At 44.4% G+C, this 14,094-nt stretch overlaps 1 protein-coding gene across 1 annotated transcript in view; it reads left to right on the forward strand.

The window, feature by feature from the left end:
- The window catches only part of TEX14 (testis expressed 14, intercellular bridge forming factor), a 318,249-nt gene that overhangs the window by 70,633 nt on the left and 233,522 nt on the right, over positions 1-14,094 (forward strand). Inside the window, exon 12 of the mRNA XM_063425432.1 lies at positions 1,803-1,950. Coding sequence (XP_063281502.1) covers positions 1,803-1,950 — 148 coding nt within the window. The remainder of the gene's footprint in view (positions 1-1,802; positions 1,951-14,094) is intronic.

Below are 14,094 nucleotides of genomic sequence, written 5' to 3' on the forward strand. Positions count from 1 at the left end.
ACAGACAGATAGACATTCACTGACATAAATACACTCACTCACTGACAGACACACACACAGGCAGACACTCCCTGACATACATACACTCACTCACTGCCTATCTGTGTGAGGCAGCCGGAGAGTCAGGTGAGGAACACCCTAGCCACCCCTTTCACCCTCTGCCATTCATCCTCTGACATCTATCCTCTGCCAGTCCAGCAACCTCTTTCACCATCTGCCATCCACTGAAATACATACACTCACTCACTGACAGACACACACACACAGGCAAACACTCACTGACATACATACACTCCCTCACTGACAGGCACACATACTCACTGACAGTCAAACACTCACACTCACTTACCACAGACTCAGACATCCAGCCTCCCTACCTTCCTGGGGTCCAGTAAGCTTCTCACTTCTCCAGCACGCTGTTTAGTATGCCGGGGCCGGAATGACGGCAAATTCCGGCTCCTGGCAGGGAGGAGGGAGAGGCTGCAAGAACAGCCTCCCTCGCCGTCTGGCTTCTCCTTCCCCCTCTCCTTAGGATAGGTCACCAGCATTTTTTGGCAGAGCAGGCACCTGCCATAAAGGTAAGCAGATGCCTGCTCTGCCTTAACTTATACAGCTTCGGGGGCGCCATGAGGTGGCCAGATGACCACCTCCCGGCCCCCCTGTGACGCGCCTTGAGGATCGGCCCGGCACTGGGGGCAGCTCAAGAGGGTAAGGCAGCCCACCCGGAAACATCCTAGGCAAATGCCTAGTTCGCCTAACGGTTGCGCCGGCCCTAAGTGAGACTCAGTTTTTGTCCATCCATTTGAAATCAGATGTGCAACAACTAGAGGGGCAGCACCCATTCCTTCCACTGTCAAAAAAATACGCTTTATTAGTTTTAGTGTATTGTGTGTCCCTTTAGTGAGTTAAATGTTATCTCTAGTTCTTGAAATGTTTAAAGGGTCAGTCCAGACACCTAAACAGCATTAGCTTGCTGAAATGTGTGAAGAGTGTGTCCTCTATTCATTTTGCAAAAAGATTTCAATAAAAATTGACACTTCTGTAAATTACCTTCCTTAGTTTTCAAGCAGACAGCAGGTAATGTTACTTCCTGGTTTTGTTAGCTCAATGCAGCAAAGGCATCAATTGCCCAGAGCGCTTGACTTACAAAGACTTCTCATTGAGCTGTTTTGAGAACTCTGTGATTGGACAGCAACAGAAAGACTGTGTGGGATTAGAAAGGGAGAGCTTGCAAAGGTAGCAAACAAGAGAACTGCTGGTTTTGCAAGCTGATTTTAGATATACCTCCAATGAAACAAATACATAACTAAATGCATGCACGGTTTCACTTGGGGTATATCTACTAAACAGTGATTTAAAAAAAAATATTTGGCAGTGGAGTATCCTTTTAATGATGTACACTTTTTACATGTGTGGTCTCATGTTATCTCTTTAATAACCATTTTACTAGAAGGTGAGACCACACAAGCAAATATATTCAGGGTTATTCACTAAAGTGAAAAATTTTGGGAACTGAAAGTGAATTTTACAATTCTTCCCACATTTAGTTAACCATTTATGGTCTCAAATGCTTCGTACTCTGTGTTACTCCGTTATCAGCTACTATAATATTGATGGAGGAGGATCTAGTGTCCCCTTTCTCTGTCCCATTCATGGGTGATGGGTGGGGGCCCTAATTATAATAACACTAACACCCTTTATAAGCTATCCTACTATTCATTTAATGTTACTCAATATTGGTTATTGTTGTAAATTGAAAATATTTTGCTTTTCCTGTTTCTAATTGTATTCTTTTATTTCAGAATATTACTGAGTCCAAAAACTGTGCCACCGTCAGTTTAAATCCACCACACCCAGATGTTTATCCAGATCCTAACATCTGCTTACAGCCCACAAAGATGATGACAAGGAAGCTATGCGATCATCAAAAGAAGCAGGCAAATGTAAATGGTATGATATCTATGGAAGTCTTAGTACCATAACCATTGTGACATTCTGTAAGGCATATTATAATATGGGATACAGAATGATAAAGTACAGAAATAGAATTACGTTTGTCACTATAAGGGGCCTGTAGGAAGTGTGGCCTATGGGAAGCTGCTGTTTACATCTATATAAAATTGAGTTACAACAGTGTTTTCCTACCATACCTTGACTTTGTCCCATCTGCAGTGTCTACTGCTATACCAGCTCAGAGTTCAGAGTTTGCAGTATATGTATGGAATTTGACCATTTAAATCCCCTTAATGATGTCCTCTGTAGCTTGCTATATGTGGAGCAGTGATCATCTCACTCAATATGTATTCCCTCTAGATGACATTGTTGGTCTTCCATATAACTCTATTGAATGCAATTTTAAATAGCGTATCTTCCTAAGCTCCCCCTCCACCTTTTTTACACATAATTAGGGAATAATTTAGATTGTTAGTTGAGCTGTATGGAAAGGTTTTTTTTAATTAGAACATAATTTAAAATTTGGACGATTGGGGTCTGTTGACCATAATAGTTATTAGCTTTCCTCTACATACAGCTATCATGCATGATAAACTTTTTTCTTATTCTGTGTTCACAATATTATAACTTTCTAATCACATAATAACATTCTGTATCTCTTGTTGAATCACTGATAGCAGTTCTATGAGGCAGACTCTCTTTGAGATTGATTGCATATATCAGAGTAATTCCCATCATAGTAATAAGAGAATTAAAGTGTTTTTGCTGATATATTGTGGACAAGTAAAAGGCAACCTCTTAGTGTTGAAACAAACATAGAAAACAATAATACATTTGAATCTCTTCACACTTTTTTAAAAAATATGTTTTGGAATATTTTGAGGGTTAGGTCCTAGTGTAGTGATTAAGGGTAGTTCTTTATTTTTGGGGGTTTTAAGTACAGTCATTGTTACATAGTTATGTAGCCGTAACCCCTTAAGGACAGATGACGGATATATTCCGTCATGATTCCCTTTTATTCCAGAAGTTGTGTCCTTAAGGGGTTAAAAGATATATTCTTTCTTCAAGTTCAGTCTTTCTCACATCTGTTTTGTTTGTTTTTATTCAAAAGAAGGCAAACCCAGGTTGAAATGCTTTTTACATTTGAAACATACTGACGACTTCCTTCTTGACCATAGAATTGCAGACAGATCTCTCCTCGTATCAAAAAGCTGTTACCCCCACCAATTAAAAATTATATCCCTGAATATTATGTTTTTGCATGTATTCATCCACTTGTTTAAAGGGACATTATAGTCACCAGAACAACTACAGCTTATTGAATTTGTTCTGGTGAATAGAATCATTACTTTCAGGCTTTTTGCTGAAAACACTGTCTTTTCAGAGAAAATGCAATGTTTACATTGCAGCCTAGTGATAACTTCACTGGCAACTCCTTAGATGGCTGTTAGAGATCCTTCCTGGGTCATGGCTACCTAAAATGCATCCAAACATGCAGTGTCTCCTCCCTCTGCATGCAGACACTGAACTTTCCTCATAGAGATTCATTGATTCAATTCATCTCTACGAGGAGATACTCATTGACCAATGCTGTGTTTGAATCATGCTGGCTCTGCCCCGATCTGCCTCTTTGTCAGTCTCAGCCAATCCTATGGGGAAGCATTGTGATTGGATCAGACTACCACTTCTGATGATGTCAGCAGACTGCTTGTTTTTCTGAGGCAAACAGCCTGCAGAGTTACAGCTTCAGGCTTGAATACAGTAAGATTTTGCTATATCTATGGAGGCATGAGGGGCCTAGGGGGGCTAGATGGTGGTTTTAACACTATAGGGTCAGGAATACATGTTTGTGTTCCTGACCCTATAGTGATCCTTTAAGATTCTGATAAAACCACCACTTCCACCAGAGATTTCCACATCCTTATTGTTCTTTCTGTAAAAGACAATATTTTCCTTTGCCATAGACTAAATCCCTTACCGCAACCTCTAATTGTGTTAAAGTCACATTTTCTGTCTACGTTGCCTATTTTGAGTGCAAAGAGATGTAGGGAAGCAGCGCCTTCAGAGTGTCCTCAAAGCCATGTGAAGCCAAGAAGATAAAAACTAAATATAGTGTAGTATCTTTGGAGACTGATGAAAAAGCCCTATCTTGTGAAATGCGTTATTTTTTTTAATTTTTTTTTTATGTTGTATATTGGTTTTATTATTTTTGTCTTAAATAAAACTATTTTTCTACTTGGTCCTTCCTGATATTATCCTTGAGGATTTAATACGGAGGATAAAGAATTTTATTTCTGTGGTGGGGAAGATACCACTTAAGCTATATAGGATTGAGCAAAACATGCTTTTGCTTTCCTTATGTGAGTATACTTCCTTTTATTATTTTTTTCTCAGCTATACAGAAAACACTATATTATGATTTAATTTTATCCTATATACTGGTTTCTTCCCTGCACATTGAAGTAGAAAACTCCTGAACACCTGGCACCAAGAGTGACTGATAGACCTGGAGAACCTTCCTGCAGAGGTCCGGGATCAGCAACACATCCACAGGCGGGGATTATACCGCTTAAAGGACCACTATAGGCACCCAGACCACTTCAGCTCAATAAAGTGGTCTGGGTGCCAGGTCCCTCAAGTGTTAACCCTGCCTGCTGTAAACATAGCAGTTTTAGAGAAACTTCTATGTTGACATATGGGTTAATCCAGCCTCTAGTGGCTGTCTCATTGACAGCCGCTAGAGGCGCTTCTCACTGTGATTTTCACAGTGAGAAGACGCCAGCGTCCATAGGAAAGCATTGCGCATTCAGCCGATGAAGTCCGAAGGATGAGGAGAGTCCCCAGCGCCGAGGGAGCCCGGCGCTGGAGAAAGGAGAGTGTTTAACCCCTTTTTCCCCCTTTAGCCTGGCGGGATGGAGGCCATGAGGGTGGGGGGGGACCTATTAATACTATAGTGCCAGGAAAACAAGTTTGTTTTCCTGGCACTATAGTGGTCCTTTAAGCACATACATCTGGAGCTGATCATTAGCTCTAGTAAACTGTAAGTGGTACAGTAGTGGGAGTTTGAGCTCAGGACTTATTTTTCTGCCACCCATCCCATGTGTTCCCTATTAAGAGTTAATACGTTTGTAGAGGTTTAGAAAAAATACCCCTCTCTGTCTCAGTAGAGGTTTCTTGCCAAAGCTAAAGGAAGCATGGTGAATTGTTAGTGTAGGACCCACCTAAAAGGTTTGCCGTGACGTGGCAGGTCTGGCTTACATCTTATGGCCATTGGAGTTACTAAATAACCTCCCACCCCTTCCCGACTTTGGACGTACCAGGTACGTCCGACAAAAAGCGGTCGTTAATGACCTCGGACTACCTGGTACGTTAGCGGCAAATCAGACCCATTTACTTACCTGGACCGGAGATATGCGGCGATCCCGGTCGGGAGGGACTGCCAGAGAGCCCAGCAGTCCCCCTGCTGCAGCTCCGGTCCTCCAGGGCCACGTGATCACCATGATCACTTGGCCACAATAGGAGTCTATAGAGCTGCCAGCAGCTAACGATTATCTTATCGCTTCGTTTCACAAAAAGGAATAAAAGGGAATGGGTTCATTGAGTCCCCCTGGAGATAAAGTGCCCAGTTCGTGGAGCCAATAGGTCTCTCTATTCAATAGCATTTTGCCTCGGTCGCCCCCTCTCTTTCACAAAAAGGAAGGCAAAATGCTATTAAATAGAGAGGAGCTTTTGTATGCATGCGCCCAGGACTCGGGGACACCGATGGTGGTTCACAGCACCTGGGGTGATTTTATGTTCATTTATGTTCACTTGTTACTTACCTATATATTTGAATATTGTTACACTTGCATGTTATGTTTGATCCTGAGGAAAGTTCGAATGTGGGACTGAAACGTCTATTGGGACTGAAACGTCTATCTATTTTAATGAATAATAAAGTCTTGAATTTTAACTGGAGACCGTGAGTGCAGCTTTCTCTACTTTATATATATATATATATATATATATATATATATATATATATATATATATATATATATATATATATATATATATATATATATATATATATATATATATAAAGTAGAGAAAGCTGCACTCACGGTCTCCAGTTAAAATTCAAGACTTTATTATTCATTAAAATAGATTGCACTCGGGGGGGCGGAGCCAGCACCCGAGCTCACCGGCCGCACTGTTCAATAGCTCTGTGCGGGACATCGGAATTAACCCACCCGGTGCCGCAATCCGCGATCACACCGGGCTCTTAAGCCGACACACGACAACCCCACACTATGGGGAAAAAGAGCAAAAAGCAGAAAGCCGATCCGGGCATGGGATCCGGAGATATCGGAGCTTTTCTCCGCGCGGCCTCGCGGCCTGCAAGTTCCAAAATGGCGCCTGAAACTTATACCACACAATCCTCGGACGAGGACAGCTACTATGCAGAGCCTGCAATACCTAACAGAGCACTACAGGTACCTCAGGAATTCAGGCCATGTTCCAAGCGGACATGGCACTGGTGCGAGCAGAGGTGACTACACTCACCAACAAAGTGGCACAAGTGGAGGTAGGCCTGGGGGACACCAAGCTAGCGCAAAGCGCCACGGACGCAGCGCTGTGCTCCCTTCGCAAGCAATATGCGGACCAACAAATCCAACTGGCTAACATGGAAGACCGGAATAGGGCAAGGAACCTAAGGGTCCGAGGAGTACCGGAGACAATCACCGGCTCTGAATTGCCGCACTATTGCCGGCGACTTACGGCCACGCTATTGACACCGCGACAGGCAAAATTGGTCACGATAGACTCTTGCTACAGACTCACCAGAGCAGCCTCCACGCCACGCGAAGGAGCCAGCGACGTATTGATCAAGTTTGTGCGGGACTCTGACAGAGGACTGCTCATGGGGGCTGCGAGGGGCTCCCCCAGAGTAGCATTTGAGGGGGCACAACTGGCATTTTACAGGGACTTTTCAAAACACACCATGTTGTGGCGGAAATCCCTCCGTCCAGCCACTCAGGTACTCCAGGAACACGCCATCCCCTACAAGTGGGGCCCACATCGTCTCCAGGCAGAAAAGGCGGGCAAGACACATAAGCTCTCACACGCATCCGACATACCGGCCTTCCTGCAGGCACTTGGCCTCCCAGCACTAACGACACAAGCGACAAATCGTCCATCGTGGACTGTGGCGGAGATCACTCCCTTCGTCCCAAGAGGAGAGGTTCAGAGGTCCACTGCCCCACCGACCTGACAAGACAGCAGCTGAACAGGACTTACAAACCTTTCATCTGTTGCAGCCAACAGGAGAGACACTTGACCCGTTATAAGTCTATTTTCTCCTATGCAGTTCATATTGTTTCCTTTTCTACTTTATGCATATGTTAGTTTATAAATTGTGCTCTTCCCATGTCCCCACAACAATAGCTCCATAAGCAACCGAATACTCCTATATGCTAAGCCACCCCTCCCCCGCCACATGCCCATAGAGTGCGCAAATTAGCTTATAAACCAACCGTCAACTCACTGCAGCACTCACAGCTTATAACCTGGATAGCCATGCCTGGCTATGACACACATTCCTGACTTAGGTCCCACGCGCAACACACCCAAACCTAGAGGTGCCTTAGCTCTCGCAGAGAGATATACCCCGACACCAAGCCTACAGGCGCTTAAAGCTAGACAGATGCAACCTCCCTTGCCATACTAGTGTCAAAGCGCTATAGATAGGGCGATAAAGGGTTACCTAGGCCCAAAAAATTTAAAACCGGGTAGTCCCCACCCATGTGTCACAATTGTTACAGAGCGATATGGTTTATGTTATGAAATTACGAGTATAACACGTGGTATTGTTTTATTGTGCTGTACCCACAAAAATAAAGAATATAAAAAAAAAAAAAATAGATTGCACTCCTGGAATAGGTAAATAACGTGCCCGGTGCTGGTCAGGCAAATAGCATAGAAAAACAGAGAATGACCGCACTCAGGGACTTGTAAATATCACTAAAACTTAACTTTTAATGTTCAAAATAAATCAAATCAACATTTCAGCCCCATATTTGGGCTTTCATCAGGATGGTAAAAACACAGACAACATGATTCAAGCTCATATATATATATATACATAATAAAACATAAACTCACCAGCCTCATGTGTGTGGAGTACAGCAGCCGCGTTCAGCTTGCACGTGGGAGTGCCGAGCAGACAGGGGCACCCAGAGAAGATAGACACAGCATTCCAAACTGTTGCTAAGCAACATCTGGAACGCGCACAAGATCAGTAGCAGGGTGAGATCAGCAGCCGAAAATTCATGTCATACTGACAAGCACGTGTGAAATATAGATTGAAAGCACATAAACTCAATACACTGCACAGATATATTTGGGTGTTAGGTTGACGGCTGACGCCGACCAATTATTCCAACAAAACTATGTACCCATGATTCGCACCTTAATGGAGGACATGGAGAAGTGGGTTGATAAACCAATATCTTGGATAGGTAGGATTCACTCTGTGAAAATAAATATTATCCCTAGGATACTGTTCCTCTTTCAGGCTCTCCCGGTCCGATTAACTAAGTCAAATTTAGGAGCACTTCAACAAGCTATTGGAAAATTCATTTGGCAGAACAAAAATCATAGGGTCTCTAGCAATGTTCTTTACAGAGCGAAAGCGAGGGGAGGTCTGGGATTGCCAAACCTATACTTCCATTACGTGGCGGCCCATCTCACCCAAATAGCATTATGGTACTCTCCTCCGGAGGAAAGGCGGTGGGTAGATCTGGAATCCTCGATGCTGGGATCAGACATCCCGCAATTCTATATGTGGGTCCCGAAGGAACAGACCATCTATCCATGTTGATTGCTCACCTATCTCTAACTCCTTGAAAAAACGTCACGTCATCAAAATATAGCCTATCCTCTTCCCCTTCTCCACTAACCCCTTACATGATGGATTCATCATTCCTCCCAGGGATGGATGCAAGAGATTTTAGGGGTATTGAAACAGCAGGCTTACAGCATATCTACCATCTCTATGAAGGCGGATCCTTTATAACATTCGAGGAATTGAAAGCCAGGGCTCCATTACGTCCCCACTATCTCCAATTGAGGGATTAAGCCCATGCCCCCGCGATTAAAAAAGCTGCGCTAACGCAACTTAAATTTTTTTGAAAAGATGTGTATTGGAGAGCACTTCCCAAGAGGCCTGATTACTCATCTATACGCTCACCTAAGTGCAAATACCCTGGAATGGGGAGAGCTTACATATATAGACCAATGGGAGGCGGAGCTCAATGAAGTATTGAAGGGTATCGAGTGGCAAGAAATATGGAGAGCGGCCGCAACATCCTCTATATGTGTCTCTCTGCAGGAACAAGCTTACAAAATTATGTTTCGATGGTATACCACACCAGTGAAACTTTGCAGAATGAACAAAACTCCAACAGATTTATGCTGGGGAGGGTGCGGGCAGAAGGGAATTTACCTACATATGTGGTGGGACTGCCCGGAGGTACAAAAATATTGGAAACGGATCGCGGCACTGCTGCGGGACGTTTTCGATAGAGATGTTAAACTGGACCATCGGGTGTTCTTTCTGGCCAGGTCCATGGACGACTGGTCAGGTGCGGAGCAGAAGCTGCTACATAAGGTGAACTTAGCAGCCACTCACTCACAGCAGTCACACAAAAAAAAACAAAGATACATTAATGGACAAATTAACAGCTCAGGTCAGGGGCACCATAAATAAATTTGAAAAGATTTGGGGCCCTTGGATGGATAGCAATGTGGGAGCTTAGGAGTAGGGCGGGGTGGGCTCATTCCCCCACAACACCGCCCTCCATGCTATCTTGAGGCGACAGTCGAGGAACTCACATCACCGTCCCTTCTGGGGGGACTTTAAGGATCCCTCTGGGGGATTCACACATACTGTAATGCTCCATAGCGAGATGCTATTATAAATTTGGAGATGCATCTTGTCATGCTCCGCCTGGGCCGGGATTCTCATCCCGTGAATGCCCCCTTCCCGACTTTTCCAGTTCTCACATGCCCTCTATTTATCCAATACCCTATGTCTATCCTCCCTTTTTTCTATCTATTTCCTTTGTTTTTAGTTACCTCTATCATTCATCCTAACCTTATCTCTCCTCTGACTACCATTAGCATTTAGACCCGCTTTTCTTATAGGAATTGAAGCCTATAGAGAAGTGGTTTGATTTATGAGAAATACATAGGGCTCATTGTAGGGTCAAGGGCATCGATACTGTGCTACTGTTTGCGCTTACAAAAAGACACAAAAACTAAGCTCGACTACTGAAGTCGTACTATAATTGATTGGTTGGATCAATTCTGTTTTCTCTTATCTTTCATTTAAATACCCTGTCGGGTCACCACCGATGAAGAGACTTCCACAATTGCTGTGTATCGCTACATGGACTTTATTGCTGCTGATTGCTATTTTGTTTATGCACATATTTATGTTTTATGTTACTATGAAACTATTATTGTCTGGATGTAAACTAATGCGTTCTTTTACTTCTGTTAAACTTGTTGGTGTCTTGCCTTGAAATAAATAAAGAATAAAAAAAATAAAAAAAGAAATGGGCAAGCCCTATATTGATCCTGTAACTTTCCAAAACACCATAAAACCTGTACATGAGGGGTATTGTTATACTCGGGAAACTTTACCAAACACAAATATGAGTGTCTCAAACAGTAAAACTCATCACAACAATGAAATCACCAGTAAAAGTGCAGTTTTTGTGTAAAAAAAAAAAGAAGCAAAAAACAAATATGAACGCTAACTCTGGCAAGCGTTTGTGGCTACTACTTAAGACTGGACATGGCTAACTGCGGACCTGCATGGTCGCTTGAATGGGAGCACAAGCGGACAATCCTTAGACATCAGGCACATCAAACACCATGGGGCACCTCAAACGCTCCTCGTCAACCCCCCACACATCAAGCAAACAGACACAGTATTTCAAGGACACGACAGACCAGCAAGCCGAAGCGCCAGGCCCCAACATGGCACCGGAATCCCCCTTGGGCACATCACCCCCATTCAGCCCAGCGAACTCCGAAGGCTCATTGCCGACAATTGATCAAGATTTCAGGTCGGTGTTCGCAAACCTACCTTCTAAGCAAGACCTGGCTAGTATGCTTCGTAAACTGGAGGTGTTGTTCTAAGTTAAAATGGACGCCATAGCCACAGACATCAAACACGTGGGATACAAGGTCACCACGTTGGAAGATGATCAGGATTTTACCCAATCTCAAGTCCATCAACTACAGAGCGCAGTTGAAGCCCAGAACGTGCAGCTAGCTGCAATGTACAGATCCTTGGATGACCTAGATAACCACGGGAGGCGGAATAATCTTCGAGTGAAAGGCCTTCCCGAACGGGATCAAGAGAACCTGCGGAGTATACTACAGGAACTGTTCAATCTTATCCTGATTAAAGCTGGTGATGACCCTATACTCGTTGACAGGGCACATAGAGCGCTCCGACCCAGAAACAACTCAGCAGAGATAGATGTTATATGCCGGCTTCATTATTATGGAGTCAAGGAAGAAATCCTCTGTATGCTCAGACAAACCTCCCAACCACTGCTATTCCATGGGCCACAGGTACAAATATTTCCAGACCTCTCCTGGATGACTCTCCAAGCCAGAAGGGCAATGAGGCCCCTCACTGACATGCTACGTTCCAGGAATATTAGATACCGGTGGGGATTCCCTCTGGCTCTCACGGCCTCCAATAATGGAGCCACAGCTACTCTATCCTCAGCAAGCGACACATCGATTTTTACGCAGACCCTGGGTCTCCCTGACGTCCAGCTTCAGGACTGGTACAGCCCTCAACAGGCCCAACCAGTTACATGACTACCACAACAACCACGATGGCAGACACCGTCCAAGCGACGCCACAAAATTAGGCTGGCCAACCCTCCAGGCGCTAATCTACCTTACAATGTCTGCAGATCTGAACCCGACAGCCCGTAATGCCACTCCCCACAGCTTCAACTGAGATCCAGCTCATTTCTACGGAAGCTTCTACCCAACGTAGAAGCTCTTGAGAGGAGAAATACAACTAATAGAGCATATAATGGCAAACCTACTCCGCTCCTCGCAATGTTACCCCGCTGGTTCCTACAGACCACCCCTGTGGATGCCCAGTGATAGTCAAGGTGGGATACACGCCAAAGACTGGCCATAAAAGGACTACCCTCTGCCTCCTACACCTTAAACAGGACTCTTATCACAGAACCCATCTATGCAACGACCCTGGCATCTATTGGACTTATACCTCGGAGTATTGCTCTCCTGTCCCACACAGATACTTACACAAAGTTGGACTTTCCCGGAGGGGTCGATCGCAGCAATGCACACCTCCCAATCCGATAACCCAGCAACCGGACGTGATTTCTACCAGACCGAGACTTGCACTACTCAGCGGTTCAATAGCTACAGCGGGCAGAGGGTGGAGAAGTTTAAACAGTTGGTAACATGTATCCCATATATTGTATAAAAGTACTAGCCGAAGCTTCACAGGTACCCCCTCCACCCCGTCTCCAGGTCACAAGTGCCTCTGATACCCCTCACCCTCAGCTCACAAATGGTCAATTTTTATCTTTCAAACTCCAAACAATGCATCTTCCTTCGTAAATCCCTTAACAAGGTGTAACGTCACAAAGTGGGGATTCTCATTTTTGGGGGAGACCTGAATGTGTCCATAGACTCTACACTAGACACTACCTCACAGTCCACTACCTACCAAGCTTCGACTAGATCAAAAATAATTCAGCTACTTGATAACGCACGGCTATTTGATGGCTCACCCTCAAACGAGGGACTACTCATTCTACTCAGCAGTCCTGCACTCATATTCCAGGCTGTATATGCTATTCCTACCGCATAGGCATCTCCACCTGATTCAGTCCTGTGATTATGGCCCTTTAACTTGGTCGGACCATGCACCCCTGTTTCTAGCCATCTGCATACCCACCCTCCTCCTAGAAAGCTTCCAATGGTAGCTTAACAATATGGTCCTTAACCCTTTCTCCATGTTCTCCATAGTAAAACAGATATCTACTGACTTACAAGACTACTTTTTGGAAAATTCATCAACGCTAACTTCACCTCCAATCATGTGGGAAGCCCACAAGGCAGTAATACGAGGGCACCTTATTGCACTGGTGTCCAAACACAAGAAACACAGGGAAGCCCAGGTCTTAGCCCTCATGCGAGACATTAGACAATTAGAACTATCACATAAAAGTACGAGTTCCCTGGACAAATATAAACAACTCATAGAAAAACGTTCCATTTTACAACAAATACTGATTTCCCTGATAAACCGCAAACTACTACTATCCAAGGTGGGAGATGCGGGTGCATGTTGGCCAAAGCTTTACAACACAATAGACAATAAAATGTTATAGCCCAGGTAAAAACATCCACCGGGACAACATCCCATCTCTTGCCAGAGATACTGCAGGTCTTTCACACCTTCTACTCTAATCTTTAAAACCTCAGACATTCTTTACCATCCCAGTCCGACATAGACCACTTTCTGTCAAAATGACTCATTTAGACGATTCCACCGCCAACATTAGGCAGGTTTTTGACACCCCCCTCACACTGGATGAATTCCACCTGGCGATAAAACATCTACCGATGGGCAAAAGCCCTGGACCAGACGGGTTCACAGCCAAATATTATACAATTTTCTCCTCCATACTTGAAGACCCATTCACGAACACCTTCAACTCAATCACACAATCCAGCACTCTCCAGGACACAACTTTAGAGGCCTACATAACTCTGATACATAAACCAGGGAAGGACCCAACGGAATGCGGAAGCTACAGGCCAATATCCTTGATCAATATTGACCTGAAGCTCTTCACAAATATCCTCACCACCCGTCTCAGACCACTTCTGGGAGACCAAGTCCACCCTGATCAGGCAGGGTTTGTAACCTCAACCTTATCCACCTCTTGGGGAGGGAAGCCTCGCAGAGCCTCATCCTCACCATTGATGCAGAGAAAGCATTTGACAGGGTGGACTGGTGGTCCCTGCTAACCAGAACCCTCCAAGCCATGGGTTTCGGCCCAAACTGGATGAAATGGATCTCAG

This window comes from Pelobates fuscus, chromosome 1, assembly GCF_036172605.1.
Source record: "Pelobates fuscus isolate aPelFus1 chromosome 1, aPelFus1.pri, whole genome shotgun sequence".
In the NCBI taxonomy this organism is placed as follows: domain Eukaryota; kingdom Metazoa; phylum Chordata; class Amphibia; order Anura; family Pelobatidae; genus Pelobates; species Pelobates fuscus.